At 42.3% G+C, this 24685-nt stretch overlaps 1 protein-coding gene across 4 annotated transcripts in view; it reads right to left on the reverse strand.

Annotated features, from left to right (window-relative positions):
• Positions 1-24685, reverse strand: part of FMN1 (formin 1) — a 429704-nt gene that overhangs the window by 134344 nt on the left and 270675 nt on the right. For all 4 annotated transcript variants that reach the window (XM_023255532.2, XM_023255529.2, XM_023255530.2 and 1 more), the window contains 3 exons: positions 10173-10234; positions 7919-8007; positions 1306-1435 (listed from right to left, as the gene is read on the reverse strand). In XM_023255532.2, the coding sequence (XP_023111300.2) occupies positions 1306-1435; positions 7919-8007; positions 10173-10234 (281 nt within the window). The remainder of the gene's footprint in view (positions 1-1305; positions 1436-7918; positions 8008-10172; positions 10235-24685) is intronic.

The raw sequence follows: 24685 nt of genomic DNA on the forward strand, positions 1-24685 counted from the left end.
ATGTATCTGTATAAACAGTACAGTTAAATGTCGGGCAAGTTTAATACCAAGTCTATTCTTCTTTATCCCTGGGTGTAGTCCTCAGAGATAAACTATAATAATGTATTTCCAGGCCATAGGTTATGTTCTTTAAGTATCTGCAGAGATGTCTATTAACTTTCACAATTTCAAGCTGCTTAGGGTTTTCTTCAGCTCCTCGTACCATTTATTTTTCCTCTTTTTTTCTCAAAGTGCAAAATTTTCAGGTTGGTACTTTTTCCCCCTTCTCCAAGTCTGAGTTGACTTTGTTTTCCTTTATTGTAGGGTAAAGAAAGAAAGGGAATTGCAGCTCCAGGGCAACCTCTGTTCCTTCCTTTTTAGGGTGTTATCAGAGGGTGTCTATTATTCCTTGGTCATATTTCTACTTTCTTTATTGAAGCATTTTGTATTTTTTTTAAATTTTTTTTCAACGTTTTTATTTATTTTTGGGACAGAGAGAGACAGAGCATGAATGGGGGAGGGGCAGAGAGAGAGGGAGACACAGAATCGGAAACAGGCTCCAGGCTCTGAGCCATCAGCCCAGAGCCTGATGCGGGGCTCGGACTCACGGACCGCGAGATCGTGACCTGGCTGAAGTCGGCGCTTAACCAACTGCGCCACCTAGGCGCCCCAAGCATTTTGTATTTTTGAAGGAAAAGAATCATGCCTTCAGAGAAGAACTCAATACTACATATGTGTGGAGAGGATTATCATGTTCTTAGGGACATGGGTCATTGTGAGGAAAAAAACAAACGAACAAACATTAGAATTTACAAAGAATACCAGTGTGGTAAAGCCAACAAAAATGTATTTGCCCACCACTTATTATCACAGTCATTTATTTTGCTTATCAAGTCTCTAGAATCTTCTTATTTCACTGTGTGGACACATGTCAGATGATCAGGTGCATGGGTCTCAAGCAAAATCTCTTGCAATCCAGTCAGTCAAGTAGCAAACACACTACACTTTTTAGGTTGTTTTTAAGAGGCCAATATGTACCTTAGAAGGTATCTGTGATATTTAAGAATCCATCTGTAGAAGTGTCATTTTTTTTCCTCCTTCTCCCTGTCAGTCTGCACCTGACTTTCTTTCTCTCTCTTCCTCCCTCCCTCACCTGCATGCACACACATACTCAGGATAATCATCACAGCTCTGCTTAGCAAAACACACAGTCTTAAATCCAAAGGTTTTCTACAAAGGGATTCTAGTTGATTCTCCCACTCCCTGCTTCCTTCTTTACCCTCAATAAGGGCAAAACCACCCTCTTAAATTAGATAGCAAACATACCTTAGAAGCTCTTGTGATGATCTCTACCTTTCGATGCAAGGAGGTGATACTCTCAGAAAAGACAGATCTGAAGATTATGCACTGGGCCCGTTCAGCAAAATTAGGTATCTGGGCTAACTCGTGTAAAAATCTGTAAAAATTAATAACGGATCATCTCGCTTCACACACACTCACAAAGAAAAAAAAAAAACAGTTGAAAAAGATCTACCATGAGAGCATTCTTTACTTGATTGTGTCAATTTTAACAATTATAAAATGTACCTGACAGGCAGACCTAACACTTCCAAGGGTGTGTGTTATATTGTTGACAACCAAGCCATTTTTTAAATGAGCTTCTAGGATGGTATATAAATGTACGGTGTATACATTACTTTAGGCACAGAGTGCTAATGCAATTATCCTGAACCACAAAGAGTTATCTCCTGCTATGCCAATAGGAGCGTTACCTTTAGTATATGAAAATAAATAATGAACTCCCTTTATAACGCAGCATTCTCTAAGGGTCTATTTAACACAGGCACAGTAAAGTGAAGGCTTGAGGCAGATGTCTGTAGAGAAGTGACAAAATGTTTCTTCCTGAGGTGAGATTACTATTATTTGTTGCTCACTGAATTCGATAACAGTCTACAGTGACCCTATTCTACAGATATTTGTTTACTTTCCCACATCAACTTGCCTATGAAGACAGAGTTTACGGCTCAGTGTGTGGAACAAAGCAAGCACTCATTAAGTAGACATCAGTGTTAAAAACTACAGTAAGACAGATTTTAAAAGCTAAAGGTGAGTGCTAATGTACACACAGAAGCTCACTGTCTGAGCAGCTGGGCACTGGTGCCCTTTGCAAAATTAAGTTGGAAGAGCTACCTACTCTCCAGGCCAACCACCAGAAGAAGGGGTATAAACTAAAATGGGCGGAAAGAGTTGGACACGAATTCAGAGAAGGAGAAAATCCACTAACAGCTATTAAATTCAGTGTGGGGCTGAAATGATGATTAACTGATATTTCTGAAAGCCTTGGTCAACGCATAACATCATTACTTTGACATTTTGCAATCTCTCACCAAGAATGCTTTTCCATAGGAGCAAAGCTGAACCCTTCTTTCCATACCCAAAGAAGTTTCCTTCGCTGGTACTTGGTGCCTCTTTTACTTTGTTTTTAGGAGGACTTGGGTTTTGATAAGATTTTAATTATCAGCTGTTTTTTTTTTTTTTGTTTTGTTTTTTAATCCTATATCCAGGTCATGGTCCTTTTTCTTTTCTTTCCTCTCTTTTTTTTTTTTTTTTTTAAAGTAATCTCTATGCCCATTTGTGAGGCTTGAACTCACAACCCTGAGATCAAGAGTAGCCAGCAATACTGACTGAGACAGCCAGGCGCCCTCTTCTTCTTCTTCTTTTTTTAAATGACAGTGAGATGAACCAAAGAATGCACATAAAACTAAAGATACCTTTGTTTTTTAAAGTTCTGTAAATCTGATTATTATGAAAACCATGTTGGAAACCCATATAATAGTGGAAACCCATAGAAATTCTGAGTTAAAATGAGATGAAAACTTGTATTTGTTATGTAAATTGTTTCTCACAGAATTAGCATTAAAGCATTGATTCACTTGTGACCGAAATCAGGAGTGTCACCAGTTTTCACAAATATAAGCAGTGAAAAGCTGTTGGGACTAGCAGCATCTGGTCCTCATGGGGCTGTCGGGAAGTTTTGTTTATACAGACAATGCTGAGAGCTAACTCAAGGGCCACACCCTGCCTTTCTCCTTTCCCAGCAGTGACCGAAAGACACTCCTCCCCAAGTAGGTTCCAGATCCCCAGAGTACGTACACTTTCTAGTTTAAATAAACAGAGTGAGTTACGCGTTTGTGGAGACTGTGTGAGAGAAGATACAGATGGACACCTCAGCTATCCAACGAGGACGCAGGTGAAAAAGACAGAATGCTGGATGTACAGTTACTTAGAACAAGCCTCAAGAAAGGAGGTTTGGGACTAGTATAAGGAGACAAGCCCCTAGGCTCATCAACTTCCTGTTACCCAGGATAGAGTGGAAAGGAACTACAAGGTTCTCCAGGACCAAGGCCTCACTGGGATTAGGAACTAGACTAGGAGGGTTCTCAGAGAACCTTAAAGATCCAGAGACCTGTGCATGAAGAAGGGTCTGAAACGCATATCCAGAGTTAGAGGAGGGAAGGGAAATTCAAGTTTACATGACTTTTGGATACAACTGTGGGGAATGTGTCACCGAAAATTAATGCCAGAGTAGCAGTCACCAAGAATTTCAGTCAGTCCCGTAGACATGTAGGAAGCATTCACAGTGTGTCAGGTACCATGCTAAGACCTTAGAAGAGGATTTAACTTACACACAATTCCTTCCTGGTAATCTGAAAAATAAAGCACCCATTGCTGCAGGGTATAGTAAATATTTTCAGTGATGGGGCCTATGAGAGCCATGTGCAGGCCATCTAAGTCAGAGCCCTCGACAGACAATGTCAGCCAAGGTTCCCTGGAGCCCTCTGGCGCTTGCACAGGACACATGTGACCAACTCTCAGGGCAGGCCCAGACAGGATGAATGGTGTTTGTGGGAGAAGACAACCAGAACTCAGATGCTAAAATGGAGATTTGCGTTCTAAAATAAAGACTTTTAAAGGATTTCAAACAGAGAGGTGATACTTTGAGTTTTTTGTTTTAAGAAAATCACCATGGCAGTGGCTTGGCCGGTGAGTTGAAGGGGACAGCAGATTTGACGCTGAAAGACCTCCAGGGCTGCAGCCACACTGTTCTCAGAGGGCAGGGAAGGGGGTCTGTGGTGTGAAGGGAGAGAGGCAGATACATGAGAAAGGCTACTTGGGCAGCAGGAACCAGAGTAACTGACCAACCCCGAGGGATGCTGGGAAGCATCCAGGAGGACTTGCAGGTTTTTGGCTTGGACACCTGGTGGAATGTGAAGATAAGAATTACTGGAGACATAAATTAGAGAAGACTGCGATTTTATGTTACTTTCTGTTCTAAAATAGCCGTGCGAAGGCCTGAGGAAGAGCACCACAGATACCTCCTTTCCCATTTATCTGGAAGAGTACCAGAGGCATAAGTAACCTCAAGGGCTATGAGGCAAGTGGCTGATAAATATCTTATTCCCCCCAGCTGTGCTTTATACTCTCCCCCTACAAGCAGGGATAAGAACTCTTTTTACAAATCTCCAAGTATATGTCTGGGGCATTGGGCCTTGGTACTTATGGATACGTATAGATTTACTTCCTGTCAGACTAATCTAACTTTATAACCTAGGGCCAGGTATAAAGAGGACTAAACAACAGCAAAGTAGCCACAAACTAGGGATCTTCTCATTCTTTCCCAGGGCAGGTTCATTTTCCCAGGAAGGGCTGCAACTCCAGTCTGTCTTTAGGAGAGAAGTTCTACACATGATATTGTGTGGCTCCCCATCCACAGCACCAACTCAGCTGACAGGTGGAATGAGGCAATACGGCCCACTGTTTCAAGGGACTAATGTTTAATTGATCATTCCCTAAACCCCCAAATGGTACCATCTCAGGGCTGTGTGCACAGGGCTGTGTACACAGTGGGATGTACACGGTTCCTCCACAGGGGAGTACACTCACAGAGCCTTGTTTTACCAAGTCAGTGTGTTTGTGAGGGTGCTGAGGAGACTGGGGACCCTGAGTGGGGCATCCCAATAGGCTTTACATGGTGTCCTCTATCCAGGCCGCAAAAGGCATGTGTTTGGCCAACTCAAATCCAATAGAGCTCACCTCATCTCACCACCATCCCAAGGCAGAATGCAAAGAATTGAAGGCCATCCTTGGAGGGAGTGCTTCTCAGACAGCCCAGGCCCAAGAAGATGGCACCTCTATGTGAAATGGCTTTCTAAATCTGGCCGTGAGCTACAAGAAAGCTGATGAGGTGAGTGATGAGGCCAACCTCTCCCTGCCCTGATTTATAGGACTGGGCATCATAGGGATCTCAGAAAATTTCAATGTTGAAACTATAAATGATTCATATTTTCCAGTATGTAAAACATGCTTATAGTCGACTAACTTGGAGCTAATGGCAAATAACTTGGCAGGAAATCAGACCCTGGCTAAAATCAAACAAACGCTGCACTATGCAGGAGGTCAACAGCAAAGGTGAATTCACTCAGGCCTGAAGCCCCTACCCCTGTGCACCTCACCCTCTAGCAGCTGAGCCTGAGCACATCACCTTACCAGGACAACGCGACAGTCCTCTTTGCTGCCAGTAATTGCTTAGCATCTTTGGGAAGCCACTGCAATGACTACTTATAATAAGCCTTGAAAATGTTCTCTTACCCAGATCATCAGTATCCATATCATCAGATCAACATCAGCAGGGATAATAAGTTTATCTGTTAACTACCTGCCACCATTATTCTGTGTCCTGGCAATTTATCTTGAAAAATAATGCTAGAAAGACATTAACCCAAAAGGATAAGGGGAACACTTCCAGTTGTAGAAACCCACTGTTCATTTCACTGGGTCAGCCATTCCCAGCGCATGGAGCCAGCGTTGGCAAATTATAGCCCACAGGCCAAATACAGCTCATCACTTGTTTTTGTATGGCCTGCCACCTAAGAATAGTTTTCATATTTTTAAATGGTTGAAAAAGAATCAATAGAAAGATAACATTTTATGACATCTACACAAATAGTATGAAATTGAAATTCCAGTGTCCATAAACAAAACTCTACTGATGCACAGTCATGCCCATTTGTTTGGTTGCTTTTGCACTACAACAGGTTTAAGTACTTCCAACAAAGCCTAAAATACTATTTGATTTTTTTTTACATGAAAAGCTTGTGAACTCCAGGCTTAGAGATCATTGCCCAGCGTGGCATGGTTGGCCACTACTCAAATGCTTGATATGCCCTATTGTCCCTGTTAAGGACTGAATGTTTGTGTTCCCCCAAAGCGTATATGTTGAAATCCTAACCCCCAATGTGATGGTATAAGGAGGTAGGGCCTTTAGGAGGTAATTAAGTCAGGAGGGTTGAGACCTTGAGTGAAATCAGTGCCTTAGGAGAAGAGACATAAGACCTTGCTTCCTTCTTTTTGCTTTCCGCCATGTGAGGATACCAAGAGAAGTTAGCAGTCTACATTCTGAAAGAGGGTTCTCACCAAAACCCAACTGTAATGGTACCTCCATCTCAGACTTCCAATCTCCAGAACTGTGACAAATAAATCTCTGTTGTTTATTAAGTCATCCTTTGGGTTACTTTGTTATAGCAGCCTAGGCTAAGACAGTCTTCAAATACTCCCCATGGACTTGTCGATGTCTAAACATCCCATTATTAGTCACTTCACATTCAGTCATTAGCACCTTAGTGGGAATTAATCTGTTATATTAGGAAACATGACTTGGGAGTGGACCACAGGATTGGTCAGGGGCAGGAGTTGGTAGGGAGGGTAGCTCAAGTTGCCAGACCAAAAGGGCAGTAGAACCCCATCTGCAATGATTCACAATATTCCTGGGCTTCATGAAATAACTTGGGAAGGGGCAGGGGTGGCATGGGGAGTGGTTCCTATGCTCCATGTGAGAACAATTCATCTAAGGTTTCCCAAATTATCATGAAGGCTTCTCAATAACCGAATAAACCTAGAAATCATCCACCCAGTCATTTAGAGGTATTTTCCTGGACCTGAATGCCCAGGCAGTCCAAGAGGAGTGGGGCATTCTAGGGGACCCAAGCTCAAGGCACAAAAGTTTCAACACAAGCCAAAGAAACTTAGATGTCTCTAGGGCTCACTTGTTCCCCGAAACCTGATTGCTTAGTTTCTTCTTTGTTTTTTACCACTCACCTCATCTCCAGGCTGAGGGGAGTGGCCTGAACTGGATACCAAGCACTCAAGGGTGGCAATAGGCAAAGGATGTTGCTGTCCACTCTGGACCCATTCCACATCCTCAATCCTGGGCCATGAAAAGCTAGCTGGGGCCCAAGGGCTGCAGAACCCCATGTACTTAGCTGTGGTTTGCAGACCCCAAGGGCTTAGTCAAGGCAAGAGCCACTCAGTTACTCATCGGAGGTCTAGGTGTTCAAAGGCTGTGGCATGACAACCCAAACCATAGAGCAAACAACTCTAGATAGTGAACAGAGTGACGAACAAGCACGTGCAAAGATGATAAAAAGGTCACCTGTAAATTGGGCAGAGCAGGTGGAGAGATTCGGGGGAAAGCTGGCACATTCAGACTACATTTACCGGACACGACATTTAGGAAAATCCATTTGAATTCTGTGACTCTGACATCATCTTTTTAACTGCATCGGCAGAACCTTAAACAGAGCAATGACTTCTTCCTTCCTCAGTTACCCTTTTGGCCAGAATGTTTAGTCTGGGAGGAATTAACAAGCTGCTAGAACAAGAAAGGGGAATCATGAGGGACAGGGAAAGGGGCTGAGACAAATCCCCTGGATGCTTTTCCGGGCAGTCAGGTCATTCTGCTGCATGTAATAGGTCATGGGGACATGGTGCTACGACTTAGCTCACGGCACAGTCGAGATGCAATTATCCAGAGCTGGGAGGAAGGAGGACAGAGATGCACTTCTCCTTTTGGCCTAACAGAAAAGTGTTCAAACGTCCTTACTGTTCAGGTTTATCCAGCAACTTCAGTTCTTCCTCTTTGGATGTCTCGTAATACTTTCTTATTTTAACCAATTCATCCTCCTGGGCTCTCTGTGTTAAAAGAGAAACCAAACAAAGCACACGCAGAATGAACAATGAGAATCTATCTAAAGCAACGTGTCTCAAAGTGTGGTCTCTGGACCAGCAGCACTGGCATCACCTGTTTCTGGTTACAAATGCAAATAACTGGCCCTACCCCAGGCACAAGAAGCTGGGGTGGGGGTTGGGGCAGCAAGCCCTCCAGGTGACTCTGATGCATGCTAACATTTGCGAATCGCTGGCTGAAGCAAATGGTCCTAACAAGCGACTGTAGGTGGACACAGAAGTCAGGGCATTTGACGGCTGCCTCTGAATCCCCTGTAAGCAGGTATCAGTGAGTGGTCCTTAGTGTTTGTTTCCTGACCCTTAGAACAGCTCTCCTAACTTCTGTGGGCTCCTGACGTTTTAATTTCCAGTCGCCACCTTCTCTGTTTGTAGATTCGGGAAACATTCATCTGTACTGCTTATTTCGGCACTTAGCTACAGTTTCTCAATTTATCCAACAATTTCAGTTGCATGCAGCTTTCCTCTACTGTGAGCTAACAAGTACTGCCCATATGCACAGTCCTGAGCTCACAGTAACAACAAAAAGCATCTAGAAGACACTTGGCCTTTTGGAAAGTCCTTCAGTATCAACTATTGTATCTTCGCTTTTCAGATGATCCTACGTAAGCTCACACTAAGTACTGGATAAACGTCCTGACTCAGAATCTCTCTTTCTCCCATAATACCACGCTGCCCTCCAGGTACTCAACAAATGCACTGCTAGCTCCCAATGGCCTGGTATTTGTGCACCCTCTTGTCTATTAATGAAAGCCTTACTGATGGAATGCGAGAAGGCCCCACTCAGGTGTACTAAATAGCTTCTAATTTTATATGATGTCAAATGTGTAAGGAACTGGCAATCTCACTAGGTTGGATTATTATGCTACAGAAATTTTCTATAAGAGACTTAAGGTCCCAGGGGACATAATCAACGAAATGAGTACTTTTTCTGAGCATAGTGACCAAGGCATACTATAGAGCTCCCAGGCAGCTTCCTGGGAAATACCATTACTTCAGTAAAGAGAATCTGGTTCACTCTGTTTTCAAATCCTAACAGAGTCAATGAACCAGAAATGCTAACAATCATGGGAACTCTGACTCTTCCTGTGTCATCTTCTCAGGAAAGCCTGCCAGTGCTGCTGGTTATTCCACATACAGCCCAAATTTAAAGAGCACATATGTGTCTGGTGCTGTTTATTTTCAAGATACATTGCTACTGCTACCTATATTGAATTCTGTTTTAACACTCACAAAAATCATGGGGCGCCTGGGTGGCGCAGTCGGTTAAGCGTCCGACTTCAGCCAGGTCACGATCTCACGGTCCGTGAGTTCGAGCCCCGCGTCGGGCTCTGGGCTGATGGCTCAGAGCCTGGAGCCTGTTTCCGATTCTGTGTCTCCCTCTCTCTCTGCCCCTCGCCCGTTTATGCTCTGTCTCTCTCTGTCCCAAAAATAAATAAACGTTGAAAAAAAAAAAAACTCACAAAAATCAGACAGAGCCCATTATAATCCCCTTCTACTGATGATCAAACAGGCTTAAGGGATTTAACTGATCCAGAGTCACTCAGCAGTCTACTGAGTGGGACCTCAAATGTAAAACTGTCTGACTCTAAATCCAAAGCACACACACACCATCTTTTTACTACTTCCCACATTCAAGGTTATCAGCTCATTTGGTCTAAAAGTAATCATCCAAGATGGTAACAATATTTCCATTCCTTAGAGGAAAACAGTACTGTGCAGCAACAGTAAGCTGGTAGCTCACCTTCATTCACTCTGACAGCTAGCCACAGGGCTGGGTTCCATGGCACAGAAGGGGTCTTCACCTTGAACCACCCTCTCATGCAGGTGTGCAAAGAGATCTGCTAACCCGATGGCACAGCACGGTCAGAACCTAGTGCTTTTCTCACATCTGCTCTTATTGGAGCTTATGTTTATAGAAACTATGCCTTAATCTCTTCCATGCTATGTCAAAATCCTCTCTGCCCAAGAACATGAATGGCTCAGTGATTTGGGGGCGGGGAGCGGGGGCAGAAGGAGTCACATATGACCATTTTTTTGGACCTAAACATTTTTTTAATTAGTGAAGATATGATAATCTGGAAACTCTGGCTCTGTAGGTCTTTGATACTCACATTTTCATATAAGGCTGCCAGGGTCTCCAGATCAACCACAGAATCATCCACATTGAAAATGGCTGTCAAGTACCCAAAAAGAAAGAGGGAAAAAAGGAAAGTTTAATTAGACTCCTCCACACTAACATGTATTACACGTCTAGCTTCCAGGCAATGGGACACTGCACTTCCTTACACAGTTGTGTCCTGCAGCATGTTCTTGCTCCCCTTCCTCTTGCGCCAGGGGGGCTCCAGTGAAAGAAACCAAAATGGCTCCTATCCCTGGCCTGAGCCTTGGCCCTGCCTGGTTTAATTCCTCAAGTTTTGCGTCCTTTCTGCAGTTTAATTTAGGCTCCGCAGGAGAAGTGTTTGTGCTTTAAAACTAAATCAGTTTGTAGGTTTGAAGCACAATTTTAAATCTTTCTTCCCGGCTGGTAATTGAAGAGATTTAGTACCTAATGCACCAGAACTGACTCTTGCCCATTACCAGGAAGAGAGAAAAAAAGACAATGTTGGCAAATTAAATGAATTCAGGCATGTGATTTAGGCACCTTTCCATGGCCACTGCAAACATCTTGTTTGGATTAAAAAGACAAGAAAAAGCAATAATTGCATCAATCGCAAATTAAGATTATGGAAACCTCCCATGAGTTAGTCTAAGGCAAGTTCTCATTCCCATGGTTTTATCAGGATTCTACTTGTTATTCTATATCTTTAAGTCATCTAGCTGTTAACTAATATGCATATGATTTCACCTAGAGAGATTCCTTTCTATATATACTGGGATACAAACATTGAGATTGTAAAGGCTTAATGGATTTGGCAATCAAAGTGTTTGGAATAGGCAGCTCCACATCTTTAAATAATTATTCAAAACTAATAAGGTTTGTTCCCTCAACCCCACCTCCCTTCTCTGACTTTACATTGTGAAATTAACCAGCACGCTAGTAAATTTTCTCCGTGGCAGGCTAATTAATTTTATTAAACCAACCAGTGATATTTAGAATGCCTTAAAATTTTGCTCGTCAACCATTATTCTGTTCATTGGCATTACAGCATGGTTTCTGGAGAAGGTAGAGATCAAGGTAAAGGGCAGGTTCCTTTCAAATTGTTTTGCGTCTTCTATAGCTGAATTGTATGAACCCCCTTATACAATTTTAACAAAGTTAATTAACTGAGCTAAGATCATGTAACTTCACAGAACACCGAGAAATGTACTTAAAATTCCTCCGCAGGCCACCTTCACTCACTTAGGGTTAATCAACAAGCTATTCTTAGATATGGAAGTGTGGGGAAAGGAGGGGTTAACATGCTAGTGACAAAGTCGACTCAGATCCCACTAAGACAAAGGAAAATCACACTTCTAAAAAGGGCAATCTGAAACCACAGAAGAAAAATGTACTTTGAGGAAAGAATGAAAGAATTTGCCCTCCCAGGATGGTTATTTTGTGTGTGGAGATAACATGAACTTACTAATTTATTAGACCAGGAATTTTTACATGTCTGGTGCTTTAAAAACAACAACCAGGAACAATGTCTGATTTATGTAAATTCCAATATTCTCCTACAAAAATCAGCCAACAGGAATGCAATAAGAAAAGGTGAAGTTCTACAAACAATTTATCAGAGAAGTTCACTTCTAAACTAATTCCACATTGTAGGTATTCTATATGAACTGCAAGCTTACATATAACCAAGTGAGCTTAACTAATGAGAATTAGAATGACCTGTGGGTTGTTGTTCTGGTGAACAAATACTTGGTTCTTAAAACTTAATCAGTCTGGGTCCAAGACACACAGTTTGATGGGCTGTATGGTCAGCCAATACTGCTCCAGTGTGCTAGGTAACCGAAAGAAAACATCTAGAAAACGGAACTGGAGCACAAGCATGGGCTCTGAAAACATTCATTCATTCATTCATTCATTCATTCACCCAGCCTTTGAGTAAATATTTATTGAATGTGTATTAAGTTCTAGAAACTGTTAATGCTGTGATTATATAAATCAAAAGTGTGTAGGAGGTTCAAAAACTTGATCTCATGCAATTTATACTCTGGCTTAGGGGACAGAAAATAATTTCAGATAACAATATACTATGAAGAAAGTAGAGAAATAGGCAGCATTGCATTGGATGGTTGATGAGGCTTCTTTGAGGAGGCAACAAATATTTAACTTAAGAGCTGAAGAAGTCGGTTCTGTGAATATTTGGGAGAGGAGCATTCTAGGAAGAGATAACTGCAAAAGGAAGTTTCTTTTTCTGATAAAGGAATAAGCTTAAGGTACAGAAAAATACCAAGATGACTATCGTGGAAGGAGCAAAACTTACTATGTGATCCTGGCAGGTTAAAGTATCCGAGCCTCACCAGATCCATAAAATGGGTCTGATACCATGTGCTGGAAATATTAAGCAGGGGAGTATGTATGCATGGCATAGCACATAGAGAATGGTATGAACTGAAAATGGTACCAATGAATGATGACTATTGGGATTTTAAATATAGATGTGGTGGGGCAGCTGGGTGACTCAGTCGGTTAAGCTCCTGGTTCTTGGTTTCAGCTCATGTCATGATCTTATGGTTCGTGGGTTCAAGCTTCATGTCAGGCTCTGTGCTGGCAGTGTGGAGCCTATTTGGGATTCTCTCTCTCTCTCCCTGTCTCTCAGCCCCTCCCCACCCACGCTCTTGCTCTCTCTCTCGCTCTCTCTCTCTCGCTCTCTCTCTCAAAAATAAATAAACTTTAGGGGCGCCTGGGTGACTTAATTGGTTAAGCGTCCATCTTTGGCTCAGGTCATGATCTCTCAGTCTGTGAGCTTGAGCCCCATGTCAGGCTCTGCTGACAGCTCAGAGCCTAGAGCCTGCTTCACATTACGTGCCTCCAACTCTCTCTGCCCCTTCCCCGCTCATACTCTATCTCTCAAAAATAAACATTAAAAAAATAAACTTTAAAAAATAAAATAAAAAATAAATATACACATGGTTAATGTGTTTTACTGCTTGTTAATGCCTTATCTCCTTTAATATCTGGAAAGAAGTAGAGAAAGAAGACAGCAACTACTGAGTAGTTTGTGTTATAAAGGAAACTTTCCAGAATTCATGAGTGTTCCAGATAGGAGTAGTGCTATTAAAACTTTCTGGTCCTTCAAAACCCTGCTCCAAGCCCAACTTCAGGAAACATTATTAATAGTAAGGGATATGCACAAATAGTTGTCATTACAAAAGATAATGGCTCAAGTGTTTTAAAAGAAATACAAGATACCTTTGGGTCCATTCAGAAAGTCAGCCTCATTGTCATCTCCAATTTCCATCTCTCCTATCAATCTACCGTTCATCAAACCACCACCATTATGATTTTTTTTATGTTTATTTATTTTTGAGAGAGAGAGCACAAGCATGAGCAGGGGAGGGACAGAGAAAGAGGGGGACAGAGGATCTGAAGCAGGATCTGTGCTGAGAGCAGTGAGCCTGATGGGGGACTTAAACTCACAAACCATGAGATCATGACCTGAGCCAAAGTCGGACACTTAACCGACTGAGTCACTCAGGTGCCCTACCGTCATTATATTTTTAAAACCATGGGTCTCAACATTTTACTTCGATGCTTACAATACCTCATACGTATTTCCTTTAAATACTGGGTAAACCCCAAATGCCTTGGCCTGATGTTTAAGCCCATTCCTTTCCCAGCACCAAGCTACACTTCCAATCTCATCCCCTACCACTTCCCCTTCTCCCAGGCTGCCTGTGCTCCAGCCATTTGAGGCGGCATGCCAAGGATTCTTCCCTTCCCATACACCCTCCCCCAAGGCCCAGGGGAAAGGTTTCCTGCCCTGGAAGGAACTCCTTGACCTTCAGATTCCTAAGTCCTCACTCTCTTCCTCTTTCACCTGCATGTGTATTTTACACAGGGGAAGAAAGTCTAATAAAGAGCCTGTATTAACAGCATGTAGCAGAACAGTTACCCTCCACTGCTGGACTGAGGAAGCCTGTAGTCAGGGATGGTTTCTAAGCATCCCGATAACCCCAGCATCTGGCCTCGCACCTGGTATGTAACAGGGATAAAAGTGGGATACAGGCTACAAGAATACCAATGGGAGTTCTTCTGTTAGGTATCAGGAAATGCTTCCTGATAAGAGAGCATAGGGTCTTTAAAAGAAAACAAATTTTCGAAAAGGACAGGATTTTGGTAGATGAAAATATTGTCTTCTGAGGGGTGTATCTGAATTAGGGTTGTTTGCTCACCCCCACTAGTCCCCGGTAAGAAATCAAGGTTTATTTGGTCAGGTTGCATAATCATGCCTTCATCCACACACTCACTGGAGATACGCTACTTGCCTCATTTTCAAGGAAAGAATAAGGAAAATAGCTTTCCCTTCATTCTTCACCTCCAAAAATGTTTTAAACAGCAGTATCACCTTAGGTGAAAAGGTTACGAGTAAAAATTCAATGGTTATATTACTTCAGGCAGATACCTGAGACACCCATTTATGAATTACCATTAACTGAGCCAAATGCATTCCAAGCAATGACCATCTGTAAATTTACAACAAGTTCCAGTGAACATCAAATGGAAGGATGCGAGACATTTCACATGGAAGAAACAGATGCAGACAAGCTCATGGAAGATGCAGGCAAGGGCAGGTAGTTCCATTTTGGTTGAAGAGAGTGTTAATTCTAGTCCAGATCAAGATTGGTAGAATTCTGATGAAGGCCATGATGAAGAGCCTATAAGGCACTCAATACACAGCATGGAGGCACTGAGAAGTTATGAGTGGTGTAGTAAACCTAACAGTTATATTCTATAGGACATGTCAAAATTTGGAAAAACTGGTTTAGAATCTATTCCAGTGAACAAGAAGTAGCAAATACCGTGGATAGAAAGCACAGGACAGAGGAGAAGGACACTACAGAGCACTACCGAGTGGCATAACTAAGTAGCTATGGGACTGAGGACGCTGGAGTGAAAACCACCTGAGGCCCTACATCTACAATTGGAGGAAGGGCTTTGGGCCACCCACAGGAATAGGCAGAGGAGCTTAAGAGCTGTATATGCCTGGGGTGCCTGGCAGCTCATTCGGTTAGGCATCCGACTTTGGCTCATGTCGTGATCTCACGGTCCATGGGTTCAACCCCTGTGTCAGGCTCTGTGCTGACAGCTCAGAGCCTGGAACCTGCTTTGGATTCCATGTCTCCCTCTCTCTCTGCCCCTCCCCCACTCATGCTCTGTGTCTCTCTCAAAAATGGATATTTTTTAAAATTAAAAAAAAAAAAAGAGCTAGATATGGACCTGGGGGAGAAATGGGGGAGAGGAAAACTAGTTATGAAGGAAGAATTAGATTAATTTGGGGTAAATGCCAAGTATTCCACTGAGGTTTTCTCTCTTCCATGTAAGGGTCTTAAAAGCAAAATAAAATTCAGAGGTGGAAAAAGCACTCTGAAGAGGTATCCTGGTTGAGTCTAGGAGCTTAAGGAAATTATTTCTATCATTTCTCTACCACAGAGTAGCCAATGAAGGTTAGATTATTGGCCAAAGGTCTAAAAAGTAAGGGCATATGTACTAGGAGTCCTAGAAGAGCTGTTTTTGTGCACATGATTCTGCCTCCTCTTCACCAGAAACATTTTAAGTTCCTACATAGGGCTGGAATCAATAACTGATCATTCTATTCCACAAATATTGGCACACTGTATTACAGAGTTGATTTTTTTTTGATATTTATTTTTGAGAGAGCAAAAATTGGGGAGGGGCAAAGAGAGGGGGACAGAGGATCCGAAGCAGGCCATGCTCTGACAGGTTGACAGCAGCAAGCCCTATGTGGGGCTTGAACCCATAAACCACAAGATCATGATCCAAGCCAAAGTCGGATGCTCAACCGACTGAGCCACCCAGATGCCCCAAGAGTCTGTTCTTGAAGGCACTTATCATCAAACTTCTAACCATTACATGAGCCCATTAATTAGTTCACTGATGACTACTATACAGAAAGAAATCAGTCATTGATTAAAACGTATTTGGAATTGCCTGGGATTACGTAACTCTTTCCATTTTATACTTTAAAAACCATACTCTGTCTTTCTCGCTCTGTAGCGTGCATGTGCGCACGCGCTCTCTCTCTCTCTCTCTCTCTCTCACACACACACACACACACACACACACACACACACACACACACACACACCCCTACTTTGTATCTTATAAGCTGGATAAGCAAATACCAGCCTACACAATTCTATAGCATGCCTCAAAGCCCTGATACAGTAATTCCGGGTCATTCTAGCTTTTGTTCCCATCTGTTTGGGGCTCATTATACCAACAAGTCCTGCAAATGGTGTCAGAAAGGTGAAGCGTCAAATCCACAAAGGGGAGACCCCGACAACTCCCTGCTACTGCAATATCAATCATTGCTGGTGGTTTCTACTTTTATCTCCCTCTCTCCTTAGTTATCCCCACTCACACTGTCAGTTCAGTTAGAATATTTCACCTACACCTCACAATATGTCGAAAGGAAATAGACACACGCTGTGAAAAGCTGGTAATTTTATTGGGTTCCTTTACCTTTAAAAATCTGTTACTTGGTCAAGTCTGGTTTCTGGGCCCCTTTTTTGCAGGGAAATTGAGGCAAACATTTTTATGTGGTCCTCTGGTGCCTGCTCTGTACTCCGAGAATTATATACACAAGGATCATTAGAGTAGTGTTTCGCCCATTAAGATATAATAACCGTCAGCAGGGACAAAAAGCAGATCAGTATCACAGATTCAAACTAACAGGCACACATAAAAACTATGTGCCTGCTTCAGGCACATGCACAGGGTCAGGGTCTTACACGATAGGGAAATTCCCTCTCCAGTTTGGAGGCGGCTTTTCACAAGACCAGGGTAAGTAGAAAGAACATGCAGGAATTCTCTCAGCCCTCTAGCCATTTTTAACCCGGAACACTTTTCTATCCCCGAGTGCAACCATTTCCAAATAAACCAAAAATGACTGTGCTTGCTGTTTGAAGGTCTTCTAATTAGTAAAACACAAGCAGTTACTTAAAGGAGCTGTTCTTTTTGACCGAAGGAACACCTTTGGGCAAGAAACACATGGAAGACTGAGGTAGGAAAGGCACACGCCTCGGTCTGTTAGATTAGCCAAAGTAAATCTGGTCATCCAAGGTGTGGAAGATGCCACAGACAGATAGGGCTGGGGTAGCTTACTAGGATTTGGCTGATGTTGATTTTAAAAATCACCTCTATGCTGCCCAGTTTATGCCTTGTTCTATTTCCTTCAGTAAGTGGTTGACATGAACACCTTGCACAAAGTGCGTGTTTAGTAATTGTTTGCAAATTGTTTGCAGATTTATTCTCAGCCCACGAAAACAAAGATTAATAGGATTATTTGGCTCTACTAAATAGAAATTATTTTCTTAACAACATTAACTTCCAAATGGCCAGCATAAAACTTAGCTGTTTGGTCCAAATTACTGATATTCCTAGGGCTTAATAAATATTCAACTTGTAAGGGAAAGAGAATGAAATAGGGACCATATCATAGAAGGCATTGGGTTTTTAAAACTCTCAGCTAACAGACCCCTCAAAACTCCCAAAAACCAACTACCCTGACCTCTACCAAAGAAAAGGCAAGGATGTGGGGTCATGGATGAGGCAGGGGTAGAACCCGAGAGCTGAGGAAAGGTCCAGCAGGAACATCTCCCCACAGGCTCACCTCATAATGACAAGGCCGTCATGGAGAGGGAAGACCAAATTCAGGATAAAACTTGGCAAGAGGTGAAAAGGGGGCCGGGCAGATTGAAGTGTGGAGTCAGGGGGAGAGCCTGCCCCCACTGAGAGGTCTGTAACCAGGTCTCTTTGCCATGGTCATAGATCTCCTACAACCTTTTCTCAATATGCCTCACTTTTCCCTACTGCCCCCTACGTTCCACCTCTGGCACCAGGCACACATGGGCAGATATAGGGATGCACAAAGCCTAGCTCTATGTGTCTTTCCAGGTGAAATGCTAAAGGCACCAACTACTAAGCTTAAAATAATCTGTCTAGGCAGACCTTACTGCCTAAACAGTTATACTTAATAAATGAACAGCTGCATTTATCGGGAATTTCCTGTGCACCAGGCATTATTCTAAGTGTTTTACCTGTAACTGTGTGAGGTGGGTGCTGCTGCTGGACCTAGTTTTACACATGGTGAAACTAAGGCATGAGTTCAGACAGCTTGATTTCCCAAGCTCAGTTCCATAATCAAATTTACTGGACTAGGATTATACTTCTTTTATCCTTTTTAAGTGTTAGGCTATAAATAATCCCTCCACCTAAAATCCTTACCATCTTAAAAAACAAACAAAAAACTCAGTGAGCCAACTCCCCACAACAGTCTACACAAACACTGTGGTCTCTAAATGGCATTACATGCTTTTTTTTTTTACATTAATCAACAGCCTCCCAGTGGGAACCAGATATGCCTCATGCTACAAAAATTCCGTTTGTGTCTTATACACAACCATACACTCACCATTATTTAATAATCACTAATATTTAATACAGTCCTAATATGCTATCACAATATGCATAAGAAAACAGTCTAACTTCAATCTTTGTGAGGTATTTGCAGTTATTCAAAATCATCAGTATTGCAGTCAAAGAGCAAAAAATTTCTAAAAACTAGAAATGAGGCATTGAAGAGGCATCGTCTTAAAAGAAAATATAAATATAAAAAGAAAATACAAGCTAGAGTAATATAAAGTCTTTTTTTTTTTTTTAAAGATATTAACAATCGCATGCTGGAACAGACTAAAAGGAACAGCAAAGGCACAAAGAATGAAGAAACACAAACAAAACTTGCCTCCAGTCCCATAAAGAGCAAGAACTATCAAGGGCCTGTACTTACAGTCTTACCTACATCACCAAATGCCTGCTAATGTGTCATACTAGTTGGTACAGACCTTAATTTGGGCTTTGATGGAAAGAGAAGGCAAGTGTAAATGACATAGTCAGTGGGAGCTGGCTGGGAGGTAGAAGAAAGGACTGTCCCAAAAGGGACACTTGTCTATTGCCAAAACTCAAAATCACTCAGTCTTATAAAGCAAAACTCCCAATTCTCACCTAAGTTCAGGCATGTACTATGCCCGAAGGTGCCCAAGGTACCATTTTATAGGTGTAATTAAAATTGTCCATGGTTCAAACCTCAAAGAAGGACACAGGCGCAGAATTCACAAAACCTCCCCTCCTTCCTCCATTCTATTCTCCGTAGGGCAGTGGAATGAGAAACAGTTTGGGTTAAGCTGCTTCTGTTCTTCCATTAGTTCTGGTTCTTTTAAGCCAAAATTACATTCCGGGCAGATTGGATGGTCTCAGCCAGTTGCCTGAAGGTAAAGTACAAAGAAATGCCACCCTCTGCTTTCAGGACTCAGCTCTGTGACTGAAGGAATGTACAGTGGTTTAGAAAGGGTGGGTGGGAACCCTGCTGCTCAGGTGTTTCAGACTCAGAGGAAGAAGAAGGTGGGAAAGGGAAGGGAAGTATTAGGGCTATGGTTTCCATTCACCCAGAGATCATTTTAAAAATTGAGGGCTTTTAATATTCAGTAAGTTGACTGACCCTGGCACCTTCATTCAGCATGTCAGCAGCTTGGGATCACATGTCACCTTTGGTGGGTAAACTCCTTCTTATGTGGCATCCTTACTTGTTCTTTTACTTTCAATATGCTGTGGTTTTGGGGGGCCCACTTAAATGAAGTATTCTGATTCTACAATCTGGTTTTAGCTAAACTGGACAAAATAAACAAGCTGGCTTCAGAAGGTTCCTGCAGATGGGGCACCTGGGTGGCTTAGTCGGTTAAGGGTCCGACCTCGGCTCCAGGTCATGATCTCACAGTTCGTGAGTTCGAGCCCTGCATCAGGCTTTTTGCTGACAGCTCAGGGCCTGGAGCCTGCTTCACATTCTGTGTCTCCCCCTCTTTCTGCCCCTTCCCTGCTCACACTCTGTCTCTCTCAAAAAAGAATAAATGTTAAAAAAAAAAAGTTAAAAAAAGAAGGTTCCTGCAGAGAACCCCCCCCCAAAATAATCCATCAACAATAAGAAAATGGCAGAGCAGACACTCTGACTGCCAGTACAAGTTCTCCACCAGTCATGCAATGAGTTAAAAGCAAGGAGAGTTGAATCAGATTTGCCAAGACACTGACCCCCATATATTATAAGAGAATTTATCAAGGGACTATTTGAAGCATGGGTTTAAATACACTATTGTTAATAATGAGTCCATCCCTATTTTTATACTGAGCCTTGAGATATTAGCCAATGAGAACCCAAAGCCAGAGAAATTAGCAAGCCATTTAAAAATAATATGAATATCACCTTAATTCACATTTTGGCATTTGTTTTATAATGTGGGTATTAGTTCTGTCACACATTTATATGAGATACATGTTTTAGAAAACAGAGCTTAAGAAGTGTGTTCTGAAACTTTTTACTGGTAGAGTGCACAATAAAAAATTTGGAGACCACCTGCTTTCAGTAAAGGGTCTTCCAGGCTAGAATTAGAATGTTCCTCAGGAAAATCCTAGGCAATTCGTGGTGAATTTCAGATGCCTGGTAAAATTATGTTTTAGACACCTGGCATAAACATGGACAGAGATTTCTAGAAATTAATAGGTAAAAGGGAGCAAAGTCCAGTGGGCATTCTCAGATCTGGGTCTTAGATTCTGGGCATATAACTAACTGGCATCCTCCCACATTTTGATTTGAGATTCGTAAACAGAAAGATAGTCTTTGATGCAACTGAATTCCCAAACTGAGATTCTGGACTGGTAAGAACTGAACAATGTTTTATTTTGATGTTAGATTAAATATTATAAATATAAATTGTGAGTGTACGGGAAATTCCAAATGAATGCCAAGAGGTTTCTGGCACCTAGTGTGTTGCAAGGCATACAGAGGTTTATGTCAAGAACAGTCAACAGCAATTTTCCATCTCCCCTGGGAAAAGAATGAGAGGAAATCACTAACGTGGAATGAAAACACTAATTTGCAATCATGTAGGCAGTCACTGCGTCCAAGGATGCCAAAATGCTTCTAAACACAAGTCATCCAGTTTAGCAGATGGAAAGCCAGCAAGAAGTAAATCACTTATTCAGAGTCTCTCCTGGACCAAATACAAGTGCTGTGGGTATTATGGTCAGTCTCCTGAAGCCATTCTTCCCCCACAACCAAGGTCCTGCCTTTAGTCATGCAGTGCTTTAAACTTCAGTCAGTTTAGAGACCCAGCTTTCTCCAAGCTGTACAATACCATCTTGGGTAGAGAGAAAGAGATAAAGGTGGTTACCTTTTTGGAGACATCGTATCTCCAACATAGCCCTATCTACTTAGCATCAGACTAGACTTTTCAGACGCTAGGTGAATACAATAGCTTCAATGTCTCTAGTCATTTCGGCCTCAGATCATCTAAAACCGAATTGATCTTTCTGCTTCTACCTATACTTTTTCTTCTGTATTTCCAGCTTATGTTTTGGTACTTATATACATTCCTGTTGAAGCCAGAAATCCAATGTACATATACGACTTCTCTGTCACAAATTGCCTCTGATGTGGCTAAATGAAGCAATTCTCTCTCCAAATAGCCCTTGTATGTGCTCTCCATACATTTCTATAGATAACCCCTTAGTTCTGGCCTTCACCATTTATTATCTCAATCATCACAATCCTTTTCTAACAGATTTTTTAATTTTTTTAATGTTTATTTATTTTTGAGAGAGTGTGAGCAGTGGAGGGGCGGAGAGAGCAGGAGACATAGAATCTAAAGCAGGCTCCAGGGTCTGAGCTGTCAGCACAGAGGCCGATGTGGAGCTTGAACTCACAACCTATGAGATCATGACCTGAGCCCAAGTCAGATGCTCAACCGACTGAGCCACCCAGAAGCCCCACAATCCCTTTCTAGCAGATTTATCCACCTTCAGGATGATTTCTATTTACCCATTAAGTAGATACTGGATGGATGATCATCATTCAGGTGCCAGGCACATTTGCAAGGTGCTAGGGACACATCACTGAGCAATCTCCATCTCAGAACTTACACTCTGATGGTAGATGTAGATGAAAACATCAGTAAATGAACAAATGAAGTCATGAGAGCTGTGTAGAATATAAGAGAATTAACTTAGGGTAGCTTCAATTGAAGGGAGGGTCCCTGAGGGAGATTCTATATGCCAAAACCTAGCAAAGGAAAGAAGCTAGCTATGGTGGGGCAGAAAAGCATTTCAAACATAGGGAATGTGCCATGTGGCTCATTCAAAAAGTGCTATGCCTTCAAAGACACAGAAGAAGAAAAGAACTTGGCCATTTTAAGCAATCAAAGAGTTCTGTTGTGGTTAGCGTGCAGTGAGGCGGGGAACAAGAACAGCCAAGGGAAGTAAGAGGGACCAGCTGAGGCCACAGCACGCAAGGCCTTGCAAGCCCATCTCCCACAGCCTGAGAGGTGGTTCTGTATTCAAAATTAGATCACGGGACTGAAACTCTTAAATTCTGTCTCCCTGTTACTGATGAGATAATATCTCAATTTTGCATGATGATATGACGATATTCAGGGCTCCTCCCGTTCTGGACGCTGCTTGCCTTTCTAGCCCCAAGGCCTGAAACAACCCGCATTCACATGGGATCCATAGATTCCAGCAGGACCTCCTCCTCGCATGCCTTCTTTCCTTAGTTGGAAAAGCATCTCTGTGTGATGACCACTGTTCTGTCCACTAAGGCTCGAGTTTTACAGGAGTCCAGATGCTACGCTGTTATTTCGTAAGCAGCTCTATTGTCCACTTGGGCTGCTATGCACATCTCTCCCACCATCCTGTGCACTCCTGAGAATGTTCGAGTCTGGATCTTGTGTGCTGTGGCTGTCATGGTACCTGATACAAAACTGGCATTCAACTTGCCAGGATGAGCCCTGGGTGTTGTATGGAAGCCAATTTGACAATAAATTATATTAAACAACAACAACAACAATGACAACTGGTATTCAATCCATGTTTACTGAGGGAGGGGAGGCAGGAAGGCAGGAAGGTAGGAAGGAAGGAAGTTTTTGCCCAAATGCACCAAAATGAATATATGACATTCTGATTCCATCTATTCTAAGGTTTGGTCTATTTTTCTTAATTAACTTAAAATTTTAAATATTGAATGACTTTATATGTGCTACATTAGCCCAATGAGTTGTAAACAAAGCTTTATTATCAGAGAAATTCTTAGAAAAGAAAAACAACATGACATAAAGGAGCAAACTTGCTATCTGTAAGACCTGGAGGTACAGAGCCTCAAAATCCCACTTCTTGAATACGTATCAAAGGCAGTGTCTACTGGACAACAGAGAAGGAACCACCCTTACAAATGAGGAAGACAAGGTTGTTTTTTAAGACTTGAACCAGGAAATACTGGATTATCCATCTATGGGAGGTAATTGTGAATGGATGTACCTAAACCATTATCAAGGTGACCAACCTGTGATCCCAGTTAGGGGAGAAAGAGCATAAACAAAGATACAATGCCAAGGAGAGGCAAGTGATAAGGAGGTAACAATGATCAGAGGTGAGAAACGTTTTCATCATGACAAAGGAAAAGTCTTTTCTCTAAGTGTATCCTCTCACTTTTTGGTTTATACATCAGCATCTTGTGAGTTTGGAAAATGCGAGTTAGTGCATCTGTCTTTGTGCACTGACAAAGATGAATATATGACCAAAGGCTGAAGGATGGCCTCTTAATTGTGGTCATTTCACCAGGGCTGATGTGCTGTGCGACCTTGCCTGGCTGCCAGCTGGCCAGCCCCAATCAGATCTCACTGCAGCCCCTCTCACATTAAAACACGCATTGTGGGCCAACATCAGCACAGGGAGTCCTTTCATCAGGATGACAACACAAGGCCAAGTGCATTCCATTCACGACCAGACACAGACTCAGAATGAAATGTAACTGACACAGCTCGGGCTCCTAAGTGACCTTCAGATGCCAGTGTCAGTCAAATGGTTCTAAAGAAAAATTAAGCTCGGGTTATGTTCATCTGGAATGCATTACTAAATGAAGACATGGAATAGAGGTGATTTTTTTTTTTTTTTAAGATCTTAGGAGCCAACTCTGTGGTGGGGAACGGAGATGCCTGAAAAAGGAGAAAGGACTAAAATGGTGCCCACAAGTGCTAGAAATCTATGATGCTACAAGTGACATTTCTAACACTAACATGTAAGTTTGCTAGTGCTTCAGGTAAGCATGTTCTCACCTAGAGTAGAATACTGGAAAAGGTATGGGTGAACTCATCTCTTATCTAACTCACAATGAGCGTTCACTCCAACAAGGCTGAAGTGGCATGGAAAGAAGGTTTATGGTCCGGAGTTGGTAAATGGAATACCACATGGCTGGAATGACTCTCATCATACGGCCATCTGATATACCACAGCAGGATGTGCCTAAAAAGAACTGAATAAAGTCTAAGGTGCTGCCGCCATTGTGAAGATTCATATCCACAGCACCACGCATCATCATGATGAAACCAAGCAGAACTGACTTTCACCAAA

This window comes from Felis catus, chromosome B3 (assembly GCF_018350175.1).
Source record: "Felis catus isolate Fca126 chromosome B3, F.catus_Fca126_mat1.0, whole genome shotgun sequence".
Taxonomy (NCBI): Eukaryota; Metazoa; Chordata; class Mammalia; order Carnivora; family Felidae; genus Felis; species Felis catus.